This window comes from Monodelphis domestica, chromosome 5 (assembly GCF_027887165.1).
Source record: "Monodelphis domestica isolate mMonDom1 chromosome 5, mMonDom1.pri, whole genome shotgun sequence".
NCBI classification, from domain to species: Eukaryota; Metazoa; Chordata; class Mammalia; order Didelphimorphia; family Didelphidae; genus Monodelphis; species Monodelphis domestica.
Genome location: NC_077231.1, coordinates 164,194,762 through 164,218,137, shown reverse-complemented (window position 1 = coordinate 164,218,137; position 23,376 = coordinate 164,194,762). Strand labels below are relative to the sequence as shown.

The 23,376-nt window shown below is 34.5% G+C and overlaps 1 protein-coding gene across 21 annotated transcripts in view; it reads right to left on the bottom strand.

Moving 5' to 3' along the window:
• MAGI2 (membrane associated guanylate kinase, WW and PDZ domain containing 2) overlaps nt 1–23,376 on the bottom strand; it is a 1,718,964-nt gene that overhangs the window by 563,538 nt on the left and 1,132,050 nt on the right. For all 21 annotated transcript variants that reach the window (XM_007504040.3, XM_007504032.3, XM_056800855.1 and 18 more), the window contains 2 exons: nt 18,736–18,946; nt 2,682–2,761 (listed from right to left, as the gene is read on the bottom strand). In XM_007504040.3, the coding sequence (XP_007504102.1) occupies nt 2,682–2,761; nt 18,736–18,946 (291 nt within the window). The remainder of the gene's footprint in view (nt 1–2,681; nt 2,762–18,735; nt 18,947–23,376) is intronic.

Sequence of the window (23,376 nt, the reverse complement as noted above, 5' to 3'; positions counted from 1 at the left end):
TGGTTTTGAGACTGGAAGTTTTCAGCATAGAACAAATAAAAACTAAAATTACAATGTAGATTTCTCATGAGAATAGAGGTGACCTAATATGGTTTTGCCAGTCAGATCTATCACATGAATAAAGTAATTTTGCAAAATGGTGATATATTTCCATGATATCTTTTAGCAAATATTACACAAATATACTAATAGTCAGGATGTACATGAAGATACCCATGCAGCCACATACTTTTGCCAGTTCTATTTTTCAAAAAAAATAAATAGATTCCCTGAACCAAAAAATATACAGACACAAATGGACTCAACATAGTACCATGTATATTTTCAAAATTTAATATTCCAGGGAGTAGGATGTATATGACTCTACAAATCTACTTGTGTGTGACTATTTCGATACACTCATGGTCAGTACTTCTCTGATAACTGTGTATTTGTAATAAAGGCACTGTATTACCTTGAGCCATTAATGTTTCCCCTCCCCATTGTAACCAAAAGAACATTACATAATATTAGCCCAATCTGTGGCCATAGAAAAATGTGTGCCCAAAACCACATTCCCTGCAAGGTTTACAAACTTAGATTATGTCAGTTGCTCTCTTCTTCCTCTTTTACTCTAGCTCTCTGGCCTCCATTAAATATTTGCAAAATTGTGATTTACAGTTGCTGCTATTTCCTACTATGTAAATAGGGGCTTTGCAAGATATCAATACTTATGATACTTCCCTCTAATATTAAATATGACTATATATATACATTTATGTGACTATATTTTAATGTAATTTCATGCTTCTACATATATTTATATATAATGTGCAACAATTTTAGGCTTGGAAAAGGCTAAATTTCCTTTATTTTTACCCCAGATAAGATTATTCCTATCTCTCCCAAATCCATAACCCCAATGACTAGCTGGTAAGAGACAAAACTAGAATTTGAACTGAAGTTTTCTCATTCCAAGTACAAGGACCTTTCTATTGTACCACAAAACTTTTCAGCTTCATGCCATATATCTTGAACTTAAAAAAGAATCCAAAGTTGTATACTTTATAAATAATGGAAGCAAACAATTATCTATATGGTAACAATGAACAAAATTACTAAATATTCCAAACTATGGAGTTTCAGCTATGCAATATGGTGCAAAGAATGCTAGTATCATATCAAATATCTACTCTCTGAGGGAGAAGACTAGTGTAAACATTGAGAAATTAGAAACCATATATTTAGGACTATCTCCAAGTTTAACCTTAAGAGCTTTGAATTATGAGATGAACTACTCAGACAAAAGAGGAGCCAATAAACAACATTTGAGTTTAATGTTGATGGACCATAAGATAACTTAATTAGAATTATGAGGATAAGCTAGTAATTAGTAACTATGATTCAAGTAACTCTTACTTAGACACAACAATTGAGGTAACTTAAATTTACACACCATCACAAATTATAGCACATATCCAAGTTAAATTACCCAGATGAAATCTAATGACTCTTAAAAGCCTGTGATGTTAAGTAGCCAAATCATGTGATTAGGAAAAATACTTTTCCCTAAATAAGTACATATATATGAATTTATAAACAAATAACTACACAATCATTAGAAGTCCTAGTATATGGGCAAACTGAACACAACGTGAGAAATCACAGAACAATTCATGTAATCTCAGAAAGAAAAATGAAAAGGTTTCTTACAATTTGGAAATCTTTAAAAAAGCAAAGACATTTCCTTAAGTATGAAGTAACCCCCTAACAAACAAGTGAGCCAGTATTTTGAGTAATTACACATATCATCAGTACTACTGTCTTTTTTCTATGCAAAATAGAATTGGCAGATCAAATAAACAAAGCCTACATTCATTGTTTACTCAAAATTAGTGAAAAGTATCCTTAGGTACACAAAACAGCTGCCTTTTAATAAAAGCAATGTCAATACACTAATAAACTTTTGGAAATACAATAATATATGGAGAAAAAAATTTTTCCCAAATTTTGGTTCCAATTCATAATTTAGATTTAATCAGAAACATGCACTTTAATCTAAATATTTCATTTAGAAAGCAAGTGTAGAGTTGAATAAAAGTAATCTATTATGTTGTTATAACTACAAGTGTAATTTTTTTTAGAAAAAAGACTCATTTCAAATATTTCCAATTTTATTTCTATTTTTATCATTTTTTGGTTATAATTCCAAAAGTTTGGCCTCATTATTATTGCACAACATTTTCTCCTTTATCATTGACCAATTAAACATTTTTAAAGGCACAATTATTACTCTTACTGGCTCTTAAACTACTGGTAGGTAAAGTACTATACCTTTAAGAATAAATCAAATCCTATTCATAATCCAAACACATGCTGGTTTTCCACATACACCATATCTCATTCCGATTCAAAGATCAGAGTCCCCAGAGAGACATACTGCAAACAAAAGTCCTTCGTGGTAGGTGGGGAAGTCGGTCCAGGAGTCAAACACAACTAACAGAGAGCACCCGGGTGTGATATTCAGCAGAGTATCATCAGAGAGAAAAAGCCCAACCACATGGCATCACTGAAATGCCGAGTTTCTTATCTCTCTCCCCACAGTAACTACAGGATCTCCCTCCTGAGGTAAAGGGTTCTTTTAATAATGACAAAAATGAAAACATTCATTCCACAAACAGCACAAAAACTTAATAACCTACCATTTTCTTTGCACTCTTCTGGAGGTTTAGCCTTTTTCGCAAGTCGTGGATCCAGCCATGATGTTGTCTTTGTGTTATGGCTGAAAAGAAAAGAGATCACTCTGAACAGACACATACTGAAAGGAATCAAGTTTATTCCTTTAAAAAAAAAGGTTAGCCCAAAAAAATTGCAATCGATACACTTAATTTGCTTACTGGTTCTAAGTAGCCCTGAAGGAGGTGTAAGAGTAATTGTGCAAGGCAGCTGTAAATTTGGCAACCTCAGCTCCCTGTCCTCAAAGCAGCTATTTTTATTAAAATCAACTAGAATGTTGCCAAGTTAACCTCATTGAAAATGCAGAACTCATCCAGAGCAAAAGGAATTTATTACAAATACAGGGTTCTCCAGTTGGAAGCGCACAGTTCGCATGCTCTGATACTGTTTTCTGAGTTTTGCAAAAGAATTATTTTAATCACAAACCTGCTCTTTTCATAAATACTTGTTTGTTACCCCTTAACAGCCGAGCTGGCAAAAGCGTAGCAAAAGTGATGTAAATTAGAGCGTGTTCTGGTGAATTTGGCATTCTCTCCCACAATGATTAATAGCAATTTCATTAACTAATCTTTAGCTGTTCTTCATCTAAATATTTCTAAAACCAGATAAGTAAGAGATTTTTCATTTGAATGGAAATGCTTTTATTTGGTTATTCCTAGAAGATGTCTTTCTGGAATTAATAATTCAATAACCTCTAAAATTGTACTGCCTTCAGAAAAGTGTTTTGCCAATTCAAAAAAATAAAAGTAACAAGAATGTTTAGAGTGAGTTTCTAATTAGAATTAAAAATCTTTATTTCATATACATTCTTTCTGAAGTAATTATTACATTTTCATTCAAATACAAAACATAACTCAAACTCCACAAAGTTGCAAAGGCTTTTTTTTTTCACTTTGTTACCTATTGTTAGTTTTAAGAAGACCTTTATCTTGATTGCATAAGCAAAGAATGTACAGTTTGCAACCTGCCACCCTGAGTAAGTCTTATATTTTCCCCAGGGTCTCAGTTTCCTTATCTATAAAATAAAGGGGTTGTACTAGCTATTGTCCAAGGTTTCAACCAGTTTTAGATGAATGATCCTATGAGCTGCCCACTCTAGAACCTCCCACAGGTCCACTGTGGATTCTTACTTGTTCACTCTTTCAGGCTTTCTCAATATCCAACATACACTTAAAAAAAAACCCATTACCAACTTATGAGGAAGAAGTTGTGGCTCCATAGTCTAGCTAAAGGAAGCAAACTATAGCCTGAAGGTCAAATTCCAACTGCTACCTGGTTTTTTGTTTTTTGGTTTTTTATTGGCCTTTGAGCTTAGAATGGTTTTTATATCATAGTTTGTCAATTCTTAAATCTAGCTGGCAGGGGAAAGACCTAAAACCTGATGGCAGTTTGCACAGCAGAAAGATCTCAATCTTCCTGCAAAAATTGTGAAACAAATTTGTCTCCACTCAGGACTGGACGCCATATTCCTTCCCATTGGAACATTTCCCTCTAGTACCATAACTGCTATTCAAAACTGAGGCCATGCATGCCAGTGAGAGTCAAACAGTTTGGATTTGAATCCTGACCTTGGAACTTAAATGTGACCTGGGGCATGCTACTACATCCCTTTGAAGATGTTGGATTAGATGATGTCTAAGGACTTATTTTTTACTTTAAAAAGAGATAGGAAATCCTCCTTTATGGGATTAGCAGAGTTTGGAAAGCCACTTGCCAGAGATGTTGCAGAAGAGCTTGCTGTTCAAGTACAGACTAGACCAGACGACCTCTGTGATCTTTTGTACCTTTAAGACTCAGTAATTCTCTAAATCTTTTGTCCCCACTTGAGATGGGTGGGTAGTAGCATGGTGAGCCAGTGGGGAAGATTTATGGGGGCTTTCTATTACCTTCAAATCACACCGTCATAGGGGATATCAAATCTACCTTTGCTTAGGCTGATTCCAGAGCCAAAGGAAGAATCCGAAGTAAACTCTGCGTGACTTTTGCAGTCTCACTAATTATCACTTATTAGTCATGTGACCGTGGGTAAATCCTTTCTCTTTCCTGAGGTTCAGTTTCATCATTTATAGGATGAAGCAGGTTAGGAATTCTACTTTCTGCCCCCACTAGTCAAATCGAGTCAGTAAGTATTTATTAAATGCCCACAGGATATCTTAATGGGGTTTTCTGAGTAAAAAAGAAGGGAAAGCTCAAATTGCCCCTGGCGAAGCCTTCTTTATTTCTTACCTTCTAAATGGTGTGGCAGAAGTTACATTTTGGACTTTTGCCATCCTCTTAAAGAGATCAGAAATCAATTGGGTTTATCACAACCTTTTGGAATTGTTCTAATGAAGATCGACTCAATCTAAATAATGATACATAAGAACATGACTTGGAATGTTTCCCCTCGCCAAAAGGTCAAAAATATTTATTAATTAAATGTATGTGTGTATTTCTGTGGTGTGTGTGTGTGTGTGTGTGTGTGTGTGTGTGTGTGTGTGTGTGAAGCATTTTGCCAGACATTCACTATCTAAAGTCCATCCATCCATCAATCCATAAAACATTTATTGCCTATTATGTCCTGGGCACTGTACTAACTCTAAGAAAACAAAGGCAAAAGACACAAACAAAATAGTCGCTGCCCTGCGGGATCTTACAGTCTATTGTAATCAGCTAGTATTTATCAATCTAATTTCAAAAAGACAGACACTTGCATTCCAATCTGACTTGCCTCCACCATCTAGCTTGTGGCCTACAACAGCTTTTTATACTTAAAACAAAGTAAAACAAAACAAAACAAAAAGATGACACACATGTTTAAAACACTAGCCAATCCCCACTGCATTGCCTCTTCTGACATAACTAGGAATAGGTGGCTTTGTTTTTTCATCTACTATATCATTGTGGGCACAAAGACAGTTCAAAAAACAACAACTATCCATAAAAATGTAGAATTGAGGTTCTTTTAGGCTAGAAGCACCTAAATAGGAGTAGGGTAGTTTCCCCCTTCCTTTTCACCGAAATTAGCTTTTCCCCTGATCCTTCCCCTCACTATACTGGAGAGTACTTCTTAGTATCTCCGATGAATGTCACTGCATCCACAGCTCAGTAGTAATAGGCTATTACTGAGCCACCACATTTTGGTCTGCACATCCTCATTGTGCTAAAATATTGGGCACTACTATTGAACTGTGAATTTCCAGCTTTTGCAAATTTGTATGAGACATTTAATTTTAGTGGCTTTTTAGGTTGAACTATAATTAGCAATCTGTCAGCTTAGTACTGTTTGACAGATGAAGTCTCAGCACCCAGCTTCTTCAGATGATCTTCTGAAATGGGGAGCAGTTGCTACCTATAGTAATTGTCTTCAGCAATTCTTGGAGACATAGAACAGCATTTCTCAATTGTGGCTCTCACCACCCTTGTAATTTGCATGTTCCTGCAAGATGCATTACAAAAGAGATATTTATAATGTGGTTGGGATACAGTAGAATTAGTTTGTCTTTATCGTCTTTTAAAACCGCCACCAGCACCTTTTAGAAATACAATAATGCAGTTTTAAGAAGGACTATATTAAAATGTAGGTAGGAAACAATGTATAAAATGTGATCAGATCAGTTAGAGCACATTTTTCTCCCTCCTTTTGGGAAGGGACAGTTTCCTTCCATTTCTCCTGCTTAAATGTAGCCCCAGAAGCATGACATAAATTTTCCACAACTAACCAAGTTGCGTGGGATGTTTATAAGTGACAGGAAAATAAGATGCTAAGGTTATAATCTTGTATTCCAATTTCAGCTCCTGAAGCAGCAATACAAACACAATTTCTACAGGCTGAATATACAGAGTAGCTGTTTTCTTATTCCAGGTGGGAAATAGAAGAATACTTTCCAAGAATTTGGGAAGATAATTCATACCAATGATATCCTAATAAAACTACAATGGTTTTTTAAAATGAAAATTAGATTTGAGAGTTTCAGAAAAGAGAATATGATTCAGTATGAAGAGCAATGGGTCCCCAGTGTATACATGGTCAAAGGATATGAATAACTTCCAAGAGAAGAAATTCATACTGTCAACTCTATAAAATATGAAAATGCTTGAAATCATGAACAAGAGAAATGATACAAGCATCTATTATAATATACTAAGATGTAAAATGAATTCTGCTAAGCACTAATTAAACAATCTATATATGTGTGTATATGTGTATATTTTTGCATATATATGCATATATATGCACATATATGTATATGTAAAAAGAGACAGAAAGAGCGAGAGATGGAGAGAAACACAAGAACACAGAGAGAAAGAGAGGAACAGGAAGAAATCTGAGATCCCAGGTAAGTCATATCATTCTGAGAATGTGTACAGATAAACTCAGAAGGAGAATAGATATAGATATGTATGTATGTATATTAGCTATATATGGCCTTCTGCTCTTTGGTTTCTCTCAGAAAATAAGAATAAACCTATGAAGAGGAACAATTCATAAATTACATGAAAAATGCCTGAAAATACCAGTTTTGAACATTCAGTTCTCTGATACTAAAGGTAAATTAAATTTTGAGCAATCTAAAAACTCTTTAAAAGCAGACTAAAATAAGATTGGAATCCACAGCATTATATTACATAAAATATTAACATTTGCACATGGGGACACACAAATTCTTTCAGAATCTATGACAGCATCAATTGATCTATTTTTTTCCCAAGGTTTGTACTTTTAATAGGTTTCTTTCATAGTTTTTCCTTCTGGGAGCTTAGAGACCGGTAGTAAGATTAACTTTTTTCCTGCCTTTATTTTAATGATCTTAAAAATGGTAGATATTGATTAGATCTTAAGGTAATGGAATTAAAACTCTGAGGCACTCATTTTACACATACAAGAATACATATTCTTAGCTAATTGAGGTAATAACTTCCAAACAATACCTTTTAAAAGCTCTTTCCATTTATATATCTACCCAAAGATAGAGATAAATTATGAACTCAATTATATATAATCAATTCACAGGCAGTAATGAAGGTTTTTTAAATAAAAATTTTAGTTTGTTTACTCAAATATTTTCTAGATGTATTTACTACTCCTGTTACTAGTATGTGGGTGTGTTTGCATATGCATGTAAATATGTGTATGGTTTAAAATTCATCAGTATGAAGATTCCTGATATGTAAACTTCATCTGCAGATGTATATATAATTTTTTGGTCATTTTTTTTTCTTATAGAGAATTGACTATTAGACTGAAAAATTAAGTGATTTGCCCACAGTCACACTGCTAATATGAGTCAGAGGTAAGGCTCAAGCATCAGTTTTCCCAACTCCAAGGCCAACCCATTAGCCCCTGTATAATATGGCTTTCATCACTGCTACTTCTAATGTCTGACATTTAAGCAGGGACCCAAGGCAACAAGATAGAACAATGGATAGATAGAGAGCCAAGTCTTGAGTCCTTGGCCCGTAGATATTTCTTAATGGTGTGACCCTGAGCAAATCACTTCCCTCCATTTGCCTAGACCTTGCCCTTCTGTCTTAAGAGTTGGTTACTGAAACAGAAAGTAGGGTTAAAAAAAGTATGAACATTATCTCATTGGACCATCTCACTTCCCTATTAAAACAAGCAAGCAAGCAAACAAACCCCAAAACCTCCAGTGGCTCCCTATTTTTGCCTCCCAGAATAAAATACAAAAACCTTTGTTCATCTTTTAAATCCCTTTTAAATTGTCCTTTTCTAGTTTTTCTAGTCTTAATTCTTCATTTCCCTCCTTCATCTTTCTCCCTTCTCCTGTCCTCTTTCCCACACCCCTCCTCCCACCATTCAGTGACACTGACTGCCTTGTTCTTCCTCCTATTCAGCATCTTTCTCCCATCTCTGAGCATTTTTCTTGGTTGTCTCTTATGCCAGGAATTCTCTCCATTCTCATCTCTACCTGTTTGACTTCCCTGACTGCCTTCCCACGTTAGCTAAGGACCCTTCTGCTCTGAGTCCTTTAGCTATCCACTTTAATGCCAATGCCTTTCCTTTACTGATAATATCTAATTGATCCTGTAACTATCTTGTTTGTACAGAGTCCTGAGCTCCTCGAGGGCAGGGACTCTCTATTGCCCTTCTGTGGACTCCAGCACTCAGTGCAATGCCTAGCCCTTGGTCAACCCTTCAATAAATGATACTTGATTGATTGATTCCTAAAACAGTCCTCAGAGGGGGGCACAACATACATCACTGACTCCTTTACTCCTCAAATGGAAACTGATACTTTTCTCGATAAGGGAGAAACAAGCCAACTCTAGACCACATTAAAAGGGAGTACAAAGTGAGGGGCATCCTTCATGGCATCAGACCCAGAAGCAATGCCAGGCCCTGTCACTGGGTCGGCTGTTGTTCTTTGAACTCAAAAAGGATCAAAGTAATATCCCCATGTTGGGCTCCGTGTACATTTTGCCCAATTGGGACTAGCTCAAAAGGCTCTACCACAGGAGAGGCACAAATAGCATGAATATTTGGGATAGAGATGTCTCTAAATCTGCCCATCTCATGTTTCTTTTGAGGTCCTGGGCTGGTGTTTATCATATTTCCCAATTGATACCAAAGTTCTTCCACATAAATTCTATTTTTTATTTATTATTTTTATCAATTAATTATTTTCCACTTTATTCATTGACTTATTAAAATTATTTATTTTATTTATTATTATTTAAATATTATTTGGGGGCATTTATTATTATCATTTTTGGGTAGTTGATTGGTATGCTCCTAAATAGGTAAATTAATTTAGGTACAATTGTCATTTTTATTATATTGATTCAATCTACCCATGAGCAATTAAGATACCCAGATTCTTCAGAGAGTATCCTTGTATGGCTAAACTCTGTGGAGATCTTCAACAAGTCCTTTTGTATATCTGTTTTCCTCATCTTTAAACTAAAGGTGTGACTTTAAATGATCTCTCAAGTCCCTTTCCAGCTACCAAATGAGCGCTTACTGGTTCACCAAACAATGAAAATGAGCCAAGGAGAAAAGGAGCCTGTAGTCCACCGGCCATAGGATGCAGCTAAGTTAAATGATTCTGGGAATGCCCACACACAAACCCAGAAGGAGAAAAGCAGGTCCATCATGGTCTGGGTTTACTAAGGTTTTTATGATAATCTGTTTTCCTAAACAGCAGCCACAGAGCCTCCACACTTAAACTCTGTCACCTCAGGGGAAGTAGCAGTGGGAGCCTTTGTAGAAGTCCAGAAGGGAGACTGTGCCAAGCCCAGGAGCAGGCAGGAAAAAGCCCATGCTGGAAGTGACATGGTTTTAAAAGGCTTTCAGAAATCCGTTTTCAGGATATCCCAACTCAGCTCACAAAGAATAAAAAAGTCAAAAACAATATAGAAAAAATAGCAATAACATTCATGCTTTAAGGTTTTCAAAGTACTTCATATATGTTAAATTATTTGATCGCAACAATGGTCCTGTGGGGTGCACATGGTTACTATTTTCATTTTACAGATGAAAAATCCAAGGATCAAAAAGGTTAAATGACTTGCCCAAGGATAAACAGCTAAATGTCAAAGGCAGGATTTAAACTTGTATCTCCCTGACTCCAAGCGTGGTGTTCTACCCACTGTATCGTACTACTAGCAACTGAGAAGACCTCAGCAAGTATTGATCCAAATATCCTATTTGTTATCTCTTTAATATTCTTATGAGAATGAGTCAGACAAGCAAGACAGGTATCTTTGATGAAAACACGTAAATGAAAATTTTTTTTGCAATAGTTCCTATTTTTATGACAATACACAAGTTTCAAGTGTAGTAGACAAAAAAAGGTACTAATATGTTTTTTAATTGATTTTAAATATTTATTTGATGTGGTAGAACAAAATACAGTCTTGAAAGCTCTTCAAACACATTCCATATAAACATGAATATTACTTCATTGAATAAGAAATATAAGCATGTTGTTGTTCAGCCCCTTTTTCAGTTGTATCGGATTTTCTGTGATCCCATTTGGGGTTTTCTGGGCAAAGATACAGGAGTGGTTTGCCTTTTCCTTCTCCAACTCATTTTATATAGGAGGAAATTCAGACAAACAAGAGAAAGTGACTTGTCCAGATTACACAGTTAGTAAGTAAGGGTGGGAGATCAGATCTGAATTCAGAAAAGATGAGTCTTCCTATCACCAGGTCTGGCACTGTCTCCACTGTGCCTCCTAGCTGCTCAACACAGCCATACACATTTGAAAAACAAAGTAAAATCCATGGAAAATGAATATTGCCCAGGCAAAGATGGCATGCATCTGTCAGGGGTAAGGGTAGAGAAGGGAACAAGTGAGGGAGAAGTTGATGAAAAATGGAGGACAGATGTGAAGGACCCTTCCTGGAGGGAGACAGAGACAACAGACCAAATGACAACAGCAAGATAGGAAAAGGTGATGATCAAAGTGATAGAAAACAACAAAAGTCAGCTGCTGGGAGGGAAAAATGGCATTTGTATGAGGTTTTAAGATTTACAAAGCTCTTGTGCTGTTTTTTTTTTTAATCCTTATAGCAACACTGGAAAGTAGGTGCTATCATTATCTTTTAAAAAATATATATATATATACATATACATACATACATACACATTAGGAAACCAAGGCTGAAAGAGATTCAGTGTTGTCAAGGTAACAGCTCATATCTGAGGCAGGATTTGAACTATGGTCTTCCTTTTCTAGTTCAGCATCATATCTACTATGACACCCAAAAGAAAAACAAGAGGAAAAGCACTACAGAATGCATAGCATGTTTTAAATAGACATGGATTTCCTTTTACCTTGTTTATTGTAATGGTAAAACAGTATGTTTAAAAGAGCAGTGAAAAGGCTAAGGATTAAAAACTAAAGAGAAACAATTTACCCATTGTTTATAGTCTATGCATATTGAAAAAGGGGATTTGTGTATCTTTTGACACAACTGAGCAAATAATTTTGCATCATATAGGCAAAAATCTCACAGGTACTGAAGGTGTGCCTTCTGTTTTGTTAATGGAACACTTTTAATTAATTGGGAATCTTGATTTCTTAGATTAGGAGAATAAGGAATTAATAAAAATAAAAAGGAACCTAGACTATAATTATATAGGCTCCATATAATCCAAAAGAAAATTCACCTTGACAAAGATTTTACAAACTATTCTACAGCTGTGACATATTTTTTTTGCCCATGTAATTTTTAGCTTCAAAAGTTTGCTTTTTATCTATTATTTAAGGTGGTAACATGTTCCCTGCCAGTCAGGGGGATGGTGGTAAACAAATAGGTCCTTATTGTCATTTTGTTCTCCACGAAGGCTGTAGTTGCAGTCTCTTTCATGTCACTAACTAAACTCACCTCTAAACAAAGAAGTAATTTAACAGAATTCCCCAGAGCACGTCAGTCCAAGTGAACTCTATGATGCTTTCCTTTGGAGACTCAGTATAAAGAATCTCATCCTTGAAAGAGTGACATTTTGGTTATCTGATTTAAACTATGCTATATACCACAAGTAATATGTTTTTTTTATCTTTCATTTAAAAGGAAAGTAATTTTGAAACTATTTATAATTTTATTTTAATTTAAATTAACTAATTTATTTATTAAACTATTTATAAACTATAATTTTAAATGATAATATAGAAAGGTACTTTCATGTGTGCATTTAGTAAGTCAATTATTTGAAGAATTTTATGTAGCTATTTAATTTTATTTCCTTACATATCAACATTATTCCACTAAGCATCCTATGTATATTATAAAATAAATCTTTACTCGTCATAATCACAGGAAACAATTCTGAATGCGGTACTTAATAAGTATATGCTTGCCTGATTTGGAAAATTAGCTTGATTTTATTTTAAATGACTTGCTTCTAAAAATGTGAACATTACAATTGGTTATATATGGAGAATCTTAGTGGAGTGGCAAAAAATCTCAGGAAGAAGGGTTCAAATTTCTTCTCATGATTTTATTGAGTTATGTGACCCTGAACAAATTAACTACTTATAGTCTCACTTTTCTGATCTGTAAAATAGGAGAAGAGGGAGGGGAATAAACATTTATATAGTACCTACTATGTGACAGGCAATGTAAAATGCTAACCATTTTGCAAATATTGTCTCATTTGAGTCTCACAATTACCCTATAAGGTAGGTACTGTTATTTCCCCCATTTTATAGTTGAAGAAACTAAGGGGAAAAGAACAAATATCTTACTGATGTTCACAAAGCTATTAAGTGTCTGAGGCAGGATTTGAACTTGAATCTTTCTGACTCCAGGTTCTACTCTCTTCTATTATATGGTGTAGAAATAATATTGGCATCTATTTCACTATCATTTGTGAAGGGGAACATCATTGAGTTGTCAGGATCAAATGAAATAATGTTGGTAAATCGCTCTGTAAATAAACTTTAAAGTTTTATATAAATTTGAGCTATTATCATAAATATTACTAGTGAGTACATGCACAACTATATTTTTATGAATATTTTATGTATGGGAATAACAGGATGACTATAAAGAGATTTCCTTGTGGAAAAATGTGCAAAGCATGTTTATAATCTCATATTTGTTAAAATATAGGCTGTTCTAAAAATTAGTGAAATTTTAAGCCATTGAAGTTTTCATAGCTTAAATTCACAAATCAACAAGCATTTAATAAGTGTTTGCTATGTGTCAGCACAGACGCAAGCAGAAAGGCAGTTTCTGCCCTTAAGGAGTTTACATTCCAAACTGCACCCAAACTTTTGGAATACCCTGAATATAGACTATTTAGCATTCATTCCTTCTAATAAGAAGAATGCGAGTTAAATAAAAATAAAATTGTGAATATCATCTTTTAGAAAAGTTTCACACAGAAAAAGGTGACATTTTGAGTTAGAGTAGGGAAGAGGGGAGATAGAGAAATCAACACTGGTTATAGGTGTGAGTGAATATTATTCATTTTGTTCACTGACCTCCTTATCTAAACAATTTCATTAAAATGCATGTAACTTACTTCCTATTCCTAAATCACTCCCCAACTCATACCACACAACAGTCATTCCAGTCCATTTTTTTGATTCTTTAATCCCCAATTCCTCCCTTGAACTTTTACTAAATGATGTCTCATTCTATATTATGGTTTAAGAGACAGAATAACAAATAAAATTGTTTAAGGATCCTTTGATTACTAATATTGAAGAAGAAACAAAACAAAATGACATTTGCTAAACAAAGATCATGAAAGAGTTTGAGCACAAAGTCAAAATCCAAAATGGATTCAACATATGTTTCTGGTTTAGGATGATACTGAATTGGTAACATCAAGCACTAGAATATATGATATTTGTATTACCTTATGAGTGTTTTGCTTAATTTTCCATACAAGAAAAAAATGAAATTGTCCACTGTCTAGACCCCAATATGCAGTTGATTAGTCAATCTATAGAATTCAACCAATAGCAAATATATCTGAGACAGAAACTGCAAATGCTATCACTCAATCAACAAACTTTAAGAATCTTTTATGTGCCAGAACAAAATGCTGCTGGAAATGGAGGGTGTGTTGAATATTCAGGATGATGCAATTGGGGCCTGATGGAGAAGTCAGAGAAGACCCAAAATCTTGCAACTAGATGAGAAACAAAGAGGAGTCTGAGTGAAGCCAAGGCTGATGACATCTTATAGGAGGATGAGGTTATTCCATTAATGAATTTCCTGGAGTATGGTAGAGAAATCAGGCAGAGAATTCCCAAAATAGTGCAGCCAGGTGAGAAGGAGGAGAGTGTGCAAATGCACCCCACAGCAAACCTGCCTCTCCCCTGTTATCCTTCACATGAGGCACATCTGAAAGGGATGGGGGTGCCTTTCCTGCAACTTTCTGTATGCATTCCATAGCTAAGGTTAATCCTCTTTCCAGATAATTCTATAAATTTAGAGGCCTCTAAATGACTCCCTGGGAGAAAATGGGGATCATTGGAAATAGGAGGGGATGTCCCTCTAGCAACCATAAGGTTATTTCTTTTCTAACTGATGTTCAAACCTCTAGAGTAGTTTTAAAGTTTATATAGACTCAGGACCTGTATAGAGGTATTTAGTGGGACTTATAACTTGGCTTATAACCTTACGGTTCAAATAAAGGAGAAACCTATCATGAGCATTTTGTTGTTTTGTGTGAAAAATTTTTTTTTCTTTCTGGGATCTAGTGAGACTGTAATATTTGCATGGGAAACTAGGCTTCTGTTACTTCTCTCTTTGTAGATCCAAAGAAGGGGTAGAGACAAGATGGCAGCTTAGCAGCCCTGAAAGCTGTAGATCCAAAGAAATATAATATGTTGAATTTAAAAGAGGAAAATATTGGTGGTCCAACAGGTGATTTGTGAACAACTTTCCAAGATCACCCTCAATTCATATCAACCAGGAAACTGTAGGTGCTGGTCCAATGGTTATACATATATTTCTCTCTAGTGGCCAACATAATCTTAGGTAAATCTAAGATCAATTGGGCCCTGGAGAGGTAATTTGTTCTTGTTCAGTCATTTCCAACTTTTCATGATGACTTTTTAAAATTTTCCTGGAAAAGATATTGGAGTAATTTGCCATTTCCTTTTCTAGCTCATTTTACAAATAATGAAATTGAGGCAAATAAAGGTAATCAACTTGCTCCCAGTAACATAGCTAATAAATGACTGTTCCTGACTCCAGGCATGGTACTCTATCCACCTTGTCACCTAGTTGCCCAATTTAATTTCATGTTGTTTTCAATGATGCTTGCACCTTGCATTTTTAGGGTTTCTTTGAAGAATTGATTCAGAGAAGTTTTTTTTTTATATGTTTTTTTTAATACTAAAATAGTAATTTCCCTCAAAGTTAATGTGCTTTTGGTCCCTACCAAATAGCTTTTTTTTCATCTAACGTGAACACTGCTGTTTGTTTTTTTCATTGGGATTCAATCAGTCAGCCATCTTATCACTATCCAAAAGGCTGCATCTTTCAATCCCAGATCAGAGATTTCAAAGGCCATTAAGACTATCTTCCTTATTTAATGGATGAGGAAACTGAGGTCCAAGAAAGTTCAATAACTTGCTGAAGGCCACACAGGTGACCAGTAAATAGCAAAAAGAGAATGTGAAAGCAGGATCTCTTAAGCTAGAGAGAGTGCTTTTCTCATGGTACCATGTTTCCTGAATTACTGATGGGAAAATGTGGGCCTAGTAGCCATAATAAATCTCTCAGAGAATCTGGTGATGGAACTGAGAATAACGGACTGCCTTTAATAAGGTATATTATAAAACAGACACATTTTTCACTGGTAAAATAGCTTTTAAGTTTGGTCTATTTATTTGTCATTTGCTTTTTGCTTTGATCTTACACTGCTTTGTTACAATTTAAGAATAGCTGACTACCATTGACTTTCTCTTCTGGTTTTGACAAATGATTTCTTTGGACCTCAATTCCTTCATTAGTCAAATTAAGGAGGTGGATTAGATGATATCTAAATTAATTCCCAGCTCTAAATTTCTTTGATTCTATGACAACTATCCTACAATGTTCTAATTTGATGCTTATTGTTGTCCCATTAAGATGTTAAATAATTCAGTAATGGGCCACAAGAACAGAAGTACATATATATGTGTTGGCCACATTAATTTAATTATGTAGTTAATTATATTCAACTCTAATTATAATTAGTAATTGATCCAGGAATGGCAGCCAGCTGTAGTTAGTTAGAAAACTGGACTGGCAGGTGGTCAGGTTCAATTGTACTGCTTGTTTAACTATGTTTAGGTAAATTAAATGGGCTACATTTGATCCACGGATCCTATGTTAGACTCCAAAGGCTTCAGGGAATTTATTACATGTACCATAGTTTTGAAATAGTTTAAAGAAGAGTCAGTCATTTATCTTTTCTAGGTAACTAATAAGTAGATGCATGTCCATTGTGTGGATAGAAACTGGTTGAAAATAATGTAAGAGTATGTGGTTTCTCTAAAATGAAAATAAAATCTTCTTGATGGCAAATCAAATAACAAGAGTTTATTAAGCATCTCCTACAGGCCAGGCACAGTGCTATAGTGTAAGGCCCTAATGAGGATGATAATAATGAAAGTTATAATAATAATTAGTATTTATATGGCATTTTAAATTTTGCAAATAATTTTTATAGACTATCACATTTTATCCTCACCACAATTGTGCTGAGGTATGTGCTATTATCTTCATTTTACAGATAGGAAAAAAAGCAACAAGGAAGACAGAGGTTAAATACTTTGTGCAGTGAATAGTACAGTATAGCACAGAGTATATAATATTTTGTGTTCCCTTATGATATTTATATTTTTCTTCTTTCTAACATACTCACAAATGCCTTCTTTTTATCTACTACTTATAAGAAACCTATTTAGAAATCCAAATTTGTCTTTAGTTACTTGGTAAAATTTTTTTTAACTTAATGAAACTAGGAATTTTGACATCTGAGTAAAGGGTGAAAAAATTGATCTTTAAACTCATGGATATTTCAGAAATTTGTAGGATAAAAATGAAGAGAATGTGTAGGATAACCATTACCTGGAAGAAATTTTAGGGAAATACTCATAAACACCATGAAAGAGTGTTAAAGAGAGATGCTAGACAAAAGACATGAGCTCAAGTCTGTCTTCTGATAACTAGAAGTTGAATTAGTATGGGTAGGCTGCTTAACTCTTCAGTTTTCTAAGCAACTTTCTAAGACTACAAGTTGCAGTGGGTGATAAATCTGCATAAATACAAGGTGTTTTTCTCACTGTTTCCTATTACAGTGAAATCTTAAATCTAGTGCAAATAATGACAATAACTACTTAGATTTCTATAGTTCTTTACACTTGCAAAATATTTTATATACATGACCTCATTTATTCTTCAAAACGTCTGTTTTGCAGACAGATACTATTATCTTCATTTGACAGAGAATTAGTTAAGAAGTTTGTCTGATGTCACTTATTTAAGGTATAGTGGGTAGGTAGCACAGTTCATAGAGTGATGGATCAGAGTTAGGAAAACATATCTTCATGAGTTCAGATTCTACCTCAGATACTCATCAGATAATGTAATTAAGATTTTTTTCCTTTGGACTAGTAATCATTTTGCATCCATCTGTATTAAACACAAGACCTTATCAGAATCATAGAATTTGAAATTTGAAAAGGCACCTTAATGGCCATTTACTCCAACCCATACACAAAAGGTATATCTAGCATAAAATACATAAAAAGTGATTATCTGCATTTTTGAGACAAAGATGCTAAGTAGATATTTCTAGTAATCTTGGTTTTCCTAGGAAGTGGTGTTTCTCATATATGCATTTGATAAATGATGAGAAACATTTTAGAAATGACACATCTAGAGACAAGAAAGCAAATTATGTTTGGGTTGGTACAGGCTCATGCTCACTTTTTCCTTTTTTAATTTAATTTCCATTTTTTAAAAACCTGAGAAAAAATATAATTCCAATATATCCAAAGAAAATGGATCACCACAAAGAGATCACATGGAATTTAGCTAATATTTTGATAACACTTTAAAGTTTATAAAATTATTTACTAGCAACAAATTTTAAATTATGTAGTGAAAACATTATCCTCATGTTAAAGGTGAAGAATTTGATGCGTAGGGAAATTAAATGATGTCACATAACTAGGAAGTGGCTAAAAAGGATTATGAATTCAAATTTTCTAATTCAAAACTGCTATTTTTTCATCTTCAATATGCTAGGATATTGTAGCACATTTTCTATGATATTTATCTCCCCCTCTTAAATTTAACGAGCTTATAGAGCTGATTACCCTTTTAGAAAAAACGTTGTAACATGATGCTTAATGAAATCATCTACATTGCCCATTGACTTTCTTGCCTTCTTTAAGTCTCCTCCACTAAATTAGAGCCCTATTGTATAACTTTTTTGCACGAAAACCAGAAAATTAATGCAATTAAAGTGTTTTCTTCCCACAAAAGTCTAGTTGGTCACCATCATCTATTGTCATGCTCCTTTGAAGGCAAAGTTGAAAACAAATATACAAGACTTACTCAATAAAGTAGACTTCCCCCTTTTCTGTATAGGCCATCTCCCAATTATCAGGCAAAGGGCCCAGTTCATCATTCTCTTCAGGTTTAGTTGGCTTCACTACATCCATATCTTCCTTTGGTTCCTCAGGCTGACTGTACACTGGTGCAGGATAAGGCTGGGAGGGCATCTCACTTGAGACACCTATACTCTTGTCTTCATGTTCACTTGATTCTAAAAGAGAAGAACATAAGTAATAGAAAGAATTTAGTTTGTTCTATGAAGAACTTTCTCAAATTAATGCATAGCATAAATGTTTGAGAACCATTTTGGAAATAAATCCAGAGAGAGGTAAACAAATCAAATTAGGCAGGAGTGAGTACTCACTGCTCTTGCTCCTTCCATACCTCCCTCCCTTCTCTTCACAGCTACTGAAAACCATACAAAAAGAAACAACCCTTGTCCAACTTATAACGAAGAAAAAAACTTACTCTAGCCTAAAAAAATCTCTATCAGAGTCATAAAAATTTTTGCTTTTTTCTCTTATTGTAAATCTACACTAAATTAGTACTGTTCACATTGATAATTTATAATATAATTTTGTTCTTGTATTTTTTGATATAAATATGTAATAAATTATAATAAATATGCTCACCCAAGAGAAACACATTTTCATATTAGCTATGTCAAAAATCTAAATATTCTTCTTTTTATTCCCTTTCCTGTCATCTCTCCCCACTCCCCAACAAGGTAGGTATATGATAGAAGTTGTACATATATTATCATATGCATTATCTATGTATTTAATCTGTTATCATATTTATGTTCTTTCCTTTTAAAATATTTTTCTCTTTTCTTTTTCCCCCCACTTTATCATACTACCTTTTTACTTATTCTTTTATCCTTTTCCTAATTTCAGTTCTACTAATAATTCAACTATGTCTTCCTGGTAACCCACTGGTAACTTGCTGACACTTGTGACCTGCTGGTGGCACTCAGAGATTATGGTATCCCTGATACTGATTTAGAAGTCATCTCACTGGTCATCTAGTCTGACACAATTATTTTACAGATGAAGAAACAGAAGAGAAGTTAAGTGACTTAGTCACACAACTAATAAGTGTCAGACCTGACATGTAGACTGAAATACTGAAAGATAACATGACATAGCAGAGAGAAGAAAAGTCTTGCAATCAGGAGACTCATTTTCACAAACATCCTCTGACTTGTACTATTTATATGATATCAGCCAAGTTATTTAACCTTTAAAGGTACTAAGCAACTCTCCAAGACAACTTATAGGCAAGCTACTTATCAGCATCATTGGATTTAGGTTCTAAGCAAGGAGCTCCCTAAATCAGTTAAATCAAAGTGCTAGACCCCAAAAAGAAAGAAAAAAGAAACAATTTTTTTTCTGTGAGTGTACTTTATTCCATTTACCTAAAACACAAGAAAAAAGCTTAAAAAGTTTGTTTTCCAATTATTTCTCCTGTAGACTTAGCAAAATACAAAGCAGCTAGATAAAATTCTCTTCCTTTGTGTTTTCAGGCTTCTTGTTCCAAAGGTATCCACTCCTTTAGGATATGTTAATAATATGTAGCTAGAGCTCCCTCTTGTACTGTAGTAGAAACTATTTCCTCTGATAGAAACTGATTCATATTAATCTTACTTGTTGCATGGGCATTAGGGGTAGAGGATATTTATTGAAATTACATAAAAGTATAATAGATATTTATCCTCTATTATGCTTGTACCAGTTTCCCCATTCATCTTTTTTTTTTCAGATCTTTGGGCTATTACTTAGTGTACTATAATACCTAAGTAACATAATAGTCTTCTGATCATATGAAAGAAGCAGCTGGGTGATACCATATACGGAAGAGCGGTTCTTGGAGTCAGAAACACTTGAAATCAAATCCAGACTCAGGCACTTATTAGTTGCAAAACCCCAGGCTAATGTGCTAATCTTTGTTGGCCTTGGCCATCATTTGTAAAATTGGGATAAAATGAGATATTTGTAAAGTGTTTTATAAACCTTAACAACACTCCATGTAAATGTCAGCAATTTTTATCAACATATGATTTCCAGAATCTAGTTTTGATACAATTGATTTACAACATTAAGTTAAATCTCTCATGCTGAATACTTCTCTAGTGACTTCTTTTCTACTTAAGAGCAGGTATCAGATGCTTTTAAATATATTTATATTCACATCTTTTATATATCTTTATTTTATCTCTATAATGTATAAATATATAATTTTTCTCGGATCATGCTGACTTTTTTTACCTACTTTTTTCTTTTTTACCTACTTTACTACTAAATTTCTAGATAATCTATGCTCACTGAATATTTACTCAACATTGACTCCTTCTTAATTATCCTACAAGAAGACTTCTACTTTCAACTGTCTACAGGAATTACATTCTTCAAGGTTGCCAGTTAACTCCTAATTGCCAAATCCTGTGCTTTTTCTTAGTCCTAATCAAGCTTGACTTTCCTGAATAATTTACAAGTTATTCCTCCTTAATACTCTCTTGTCTACCATGATAACTTGGTTTCTTTAACAAGGCTCCCTCTATTCTAACGTATTTTCCTCACCTCTCAAGACACTTTTTGTTAGCATAAGTCAAATCAATTATTTACTTTTCCATTGGCTATTTTTAATACATTTTTATCAAATGTCTTTTGTTCTCAAATCATATAGTTATCCCCAGTGTTTTCTTCTCCCCTACCAGAGAGTCAACCCTATATAACAAAGAATATTTTTCAAAGAGGAAAAAAATCCAGCATAATTGATCAATATATTAAAAAAATTTGAAAATAAGTGCAATGGTAACACTTGTGCAAGTGCACAAATATGCACAAAGGTAACACTATTCTCCATGAAGGGTGGAGTTGGAGGAATTCTCTCATACCTTTTCATTTTATTTATGCTTGATTCTTATATTTTTGTTACATTCACTTATAACTTTTTGGTCTGTGATCATTCTTTCCATTTATATTATTTTAGCTATTGTATGCATTCTTTTCCGGGTTCTGTTCATATAGTTATTTGGAATGGAGTTACCTTTTCCATTTTTATTTATAGTGTTTACTATGTAGAAATGTTGTCAACAGAAGTAGATGCAGAGCCCATTCTCTTAGTCTCTGTAAAGTACTACACATCCTCCCACTCTCCCATAGAGTCCTGTTCCAGTATCCTGGTTTTTTTTCTCTGTTCCTCAATTATTTGGCCAAGTCCTGGGAGAAAAGAACATAATAGCACTGCTGTTCAAGGTCTGAATTTTGTAGTTTGGGTATTTGAGTTTCTTGGAGGAGGGATGGGTGTAGTGTGGGCTTGAGCTCTATTTTAAGTCCAGTTACATCTCTTGCCCCTTTCCTTCTTCCTTCACTTTCCTACAGGCACCTTATGCAGCATGGAATGTTGTCTATCAGAACACTGTCTTTGGCTGCCCCTGGAAGTCCTCTGGTCTAGAGCCAGGAGCTCCATGGCTTTGGAGAGGGGAAGTAAGACTGGGGTATGGAGTGGGTGTTGTTACAAGAATGAGTGTTTGCTCCTTGGGAAGGTAAGTGTAGATTCATTAGTGGTAGCATGGAAGGTGGGAGTGGGGATGCTGGGGGAGCTAGAGGGTATATGTCAGTTTGTATATATTTTTTATCTTCTTTTAATCTTTTCTATGTCCCAGACCTTGGAAATAGCTAAAGTTGCTTTGTCATTGGTGCATAAGTTTCAGAGAGACTTAAGAGGGCATAGGGATCATAGAAAATATCTAGTCTTTCAACTTGTTGGTCTCAACAATATATTCTTTAAGATAGCTTCTCAATCCACTGTCTCAGCCTTCCTCACTGAATCCTCTTCTTCCTCCTGTCCCTTAAGTGTGGGTCTTTTCAAGGACTCTTGATTCCTTCATGACTTTATATGGGTTGTTTTGGGGATTTCATACATTATCATGGCTTTAATAATCATCTCTGATCACTAATTATTCTCCTGAGTTCATGTTCTAAATTTCCAGTTCTACCTAGGTCATTCCAGAAGGGAAATTTAACCTAGTCATGTCTCAAAAACTTCCCATCCTCTCAATAAATGCCAATTAAAGGTCTACTGGTTCTTCTCTTATTCCATGTGACACATTCAAACATGAGACCATTTAAATCATCTTTGACTTCATCCCATTTACATTCAGTTGCCAAGGTCTATTGATTGACCCTTCATGATGACTATTACTGCTTTTACCTCTTCCTTAGCACTATCCTCCTTGAGGATCTCATCACTTTTCATTTTGACTATAATTACTTTCCAATTGGCCTCCCTACTTTCAGTCTCTCCACTTTCAATAAAAATATCTTACAGATGCCAAACCAATCTTCCTAATAAAAAAGGTCCAATAAACCAAAGCAAAAACACTTTTACTGTCTCTTTAGAGGGGCATTCAGAGCGCTTACTAACTTTGCTCTAATTTATATTTATATTTTTATTAACCTTCACACACTTCATGTCCAGGTCACAGTTAGCTGATTACTATCCCCTCTTCTTGTCCTTCCCTGGTTCACCTTCTTGCCTTTGTGTGGTCTTCCAATTCTGGAATGATCCTAGTACCTCTGAGCCTGTTCTTCCTTTGCTCTTATTTCCTTGCTCAGTTCATATGATCTTGCTTTTAAA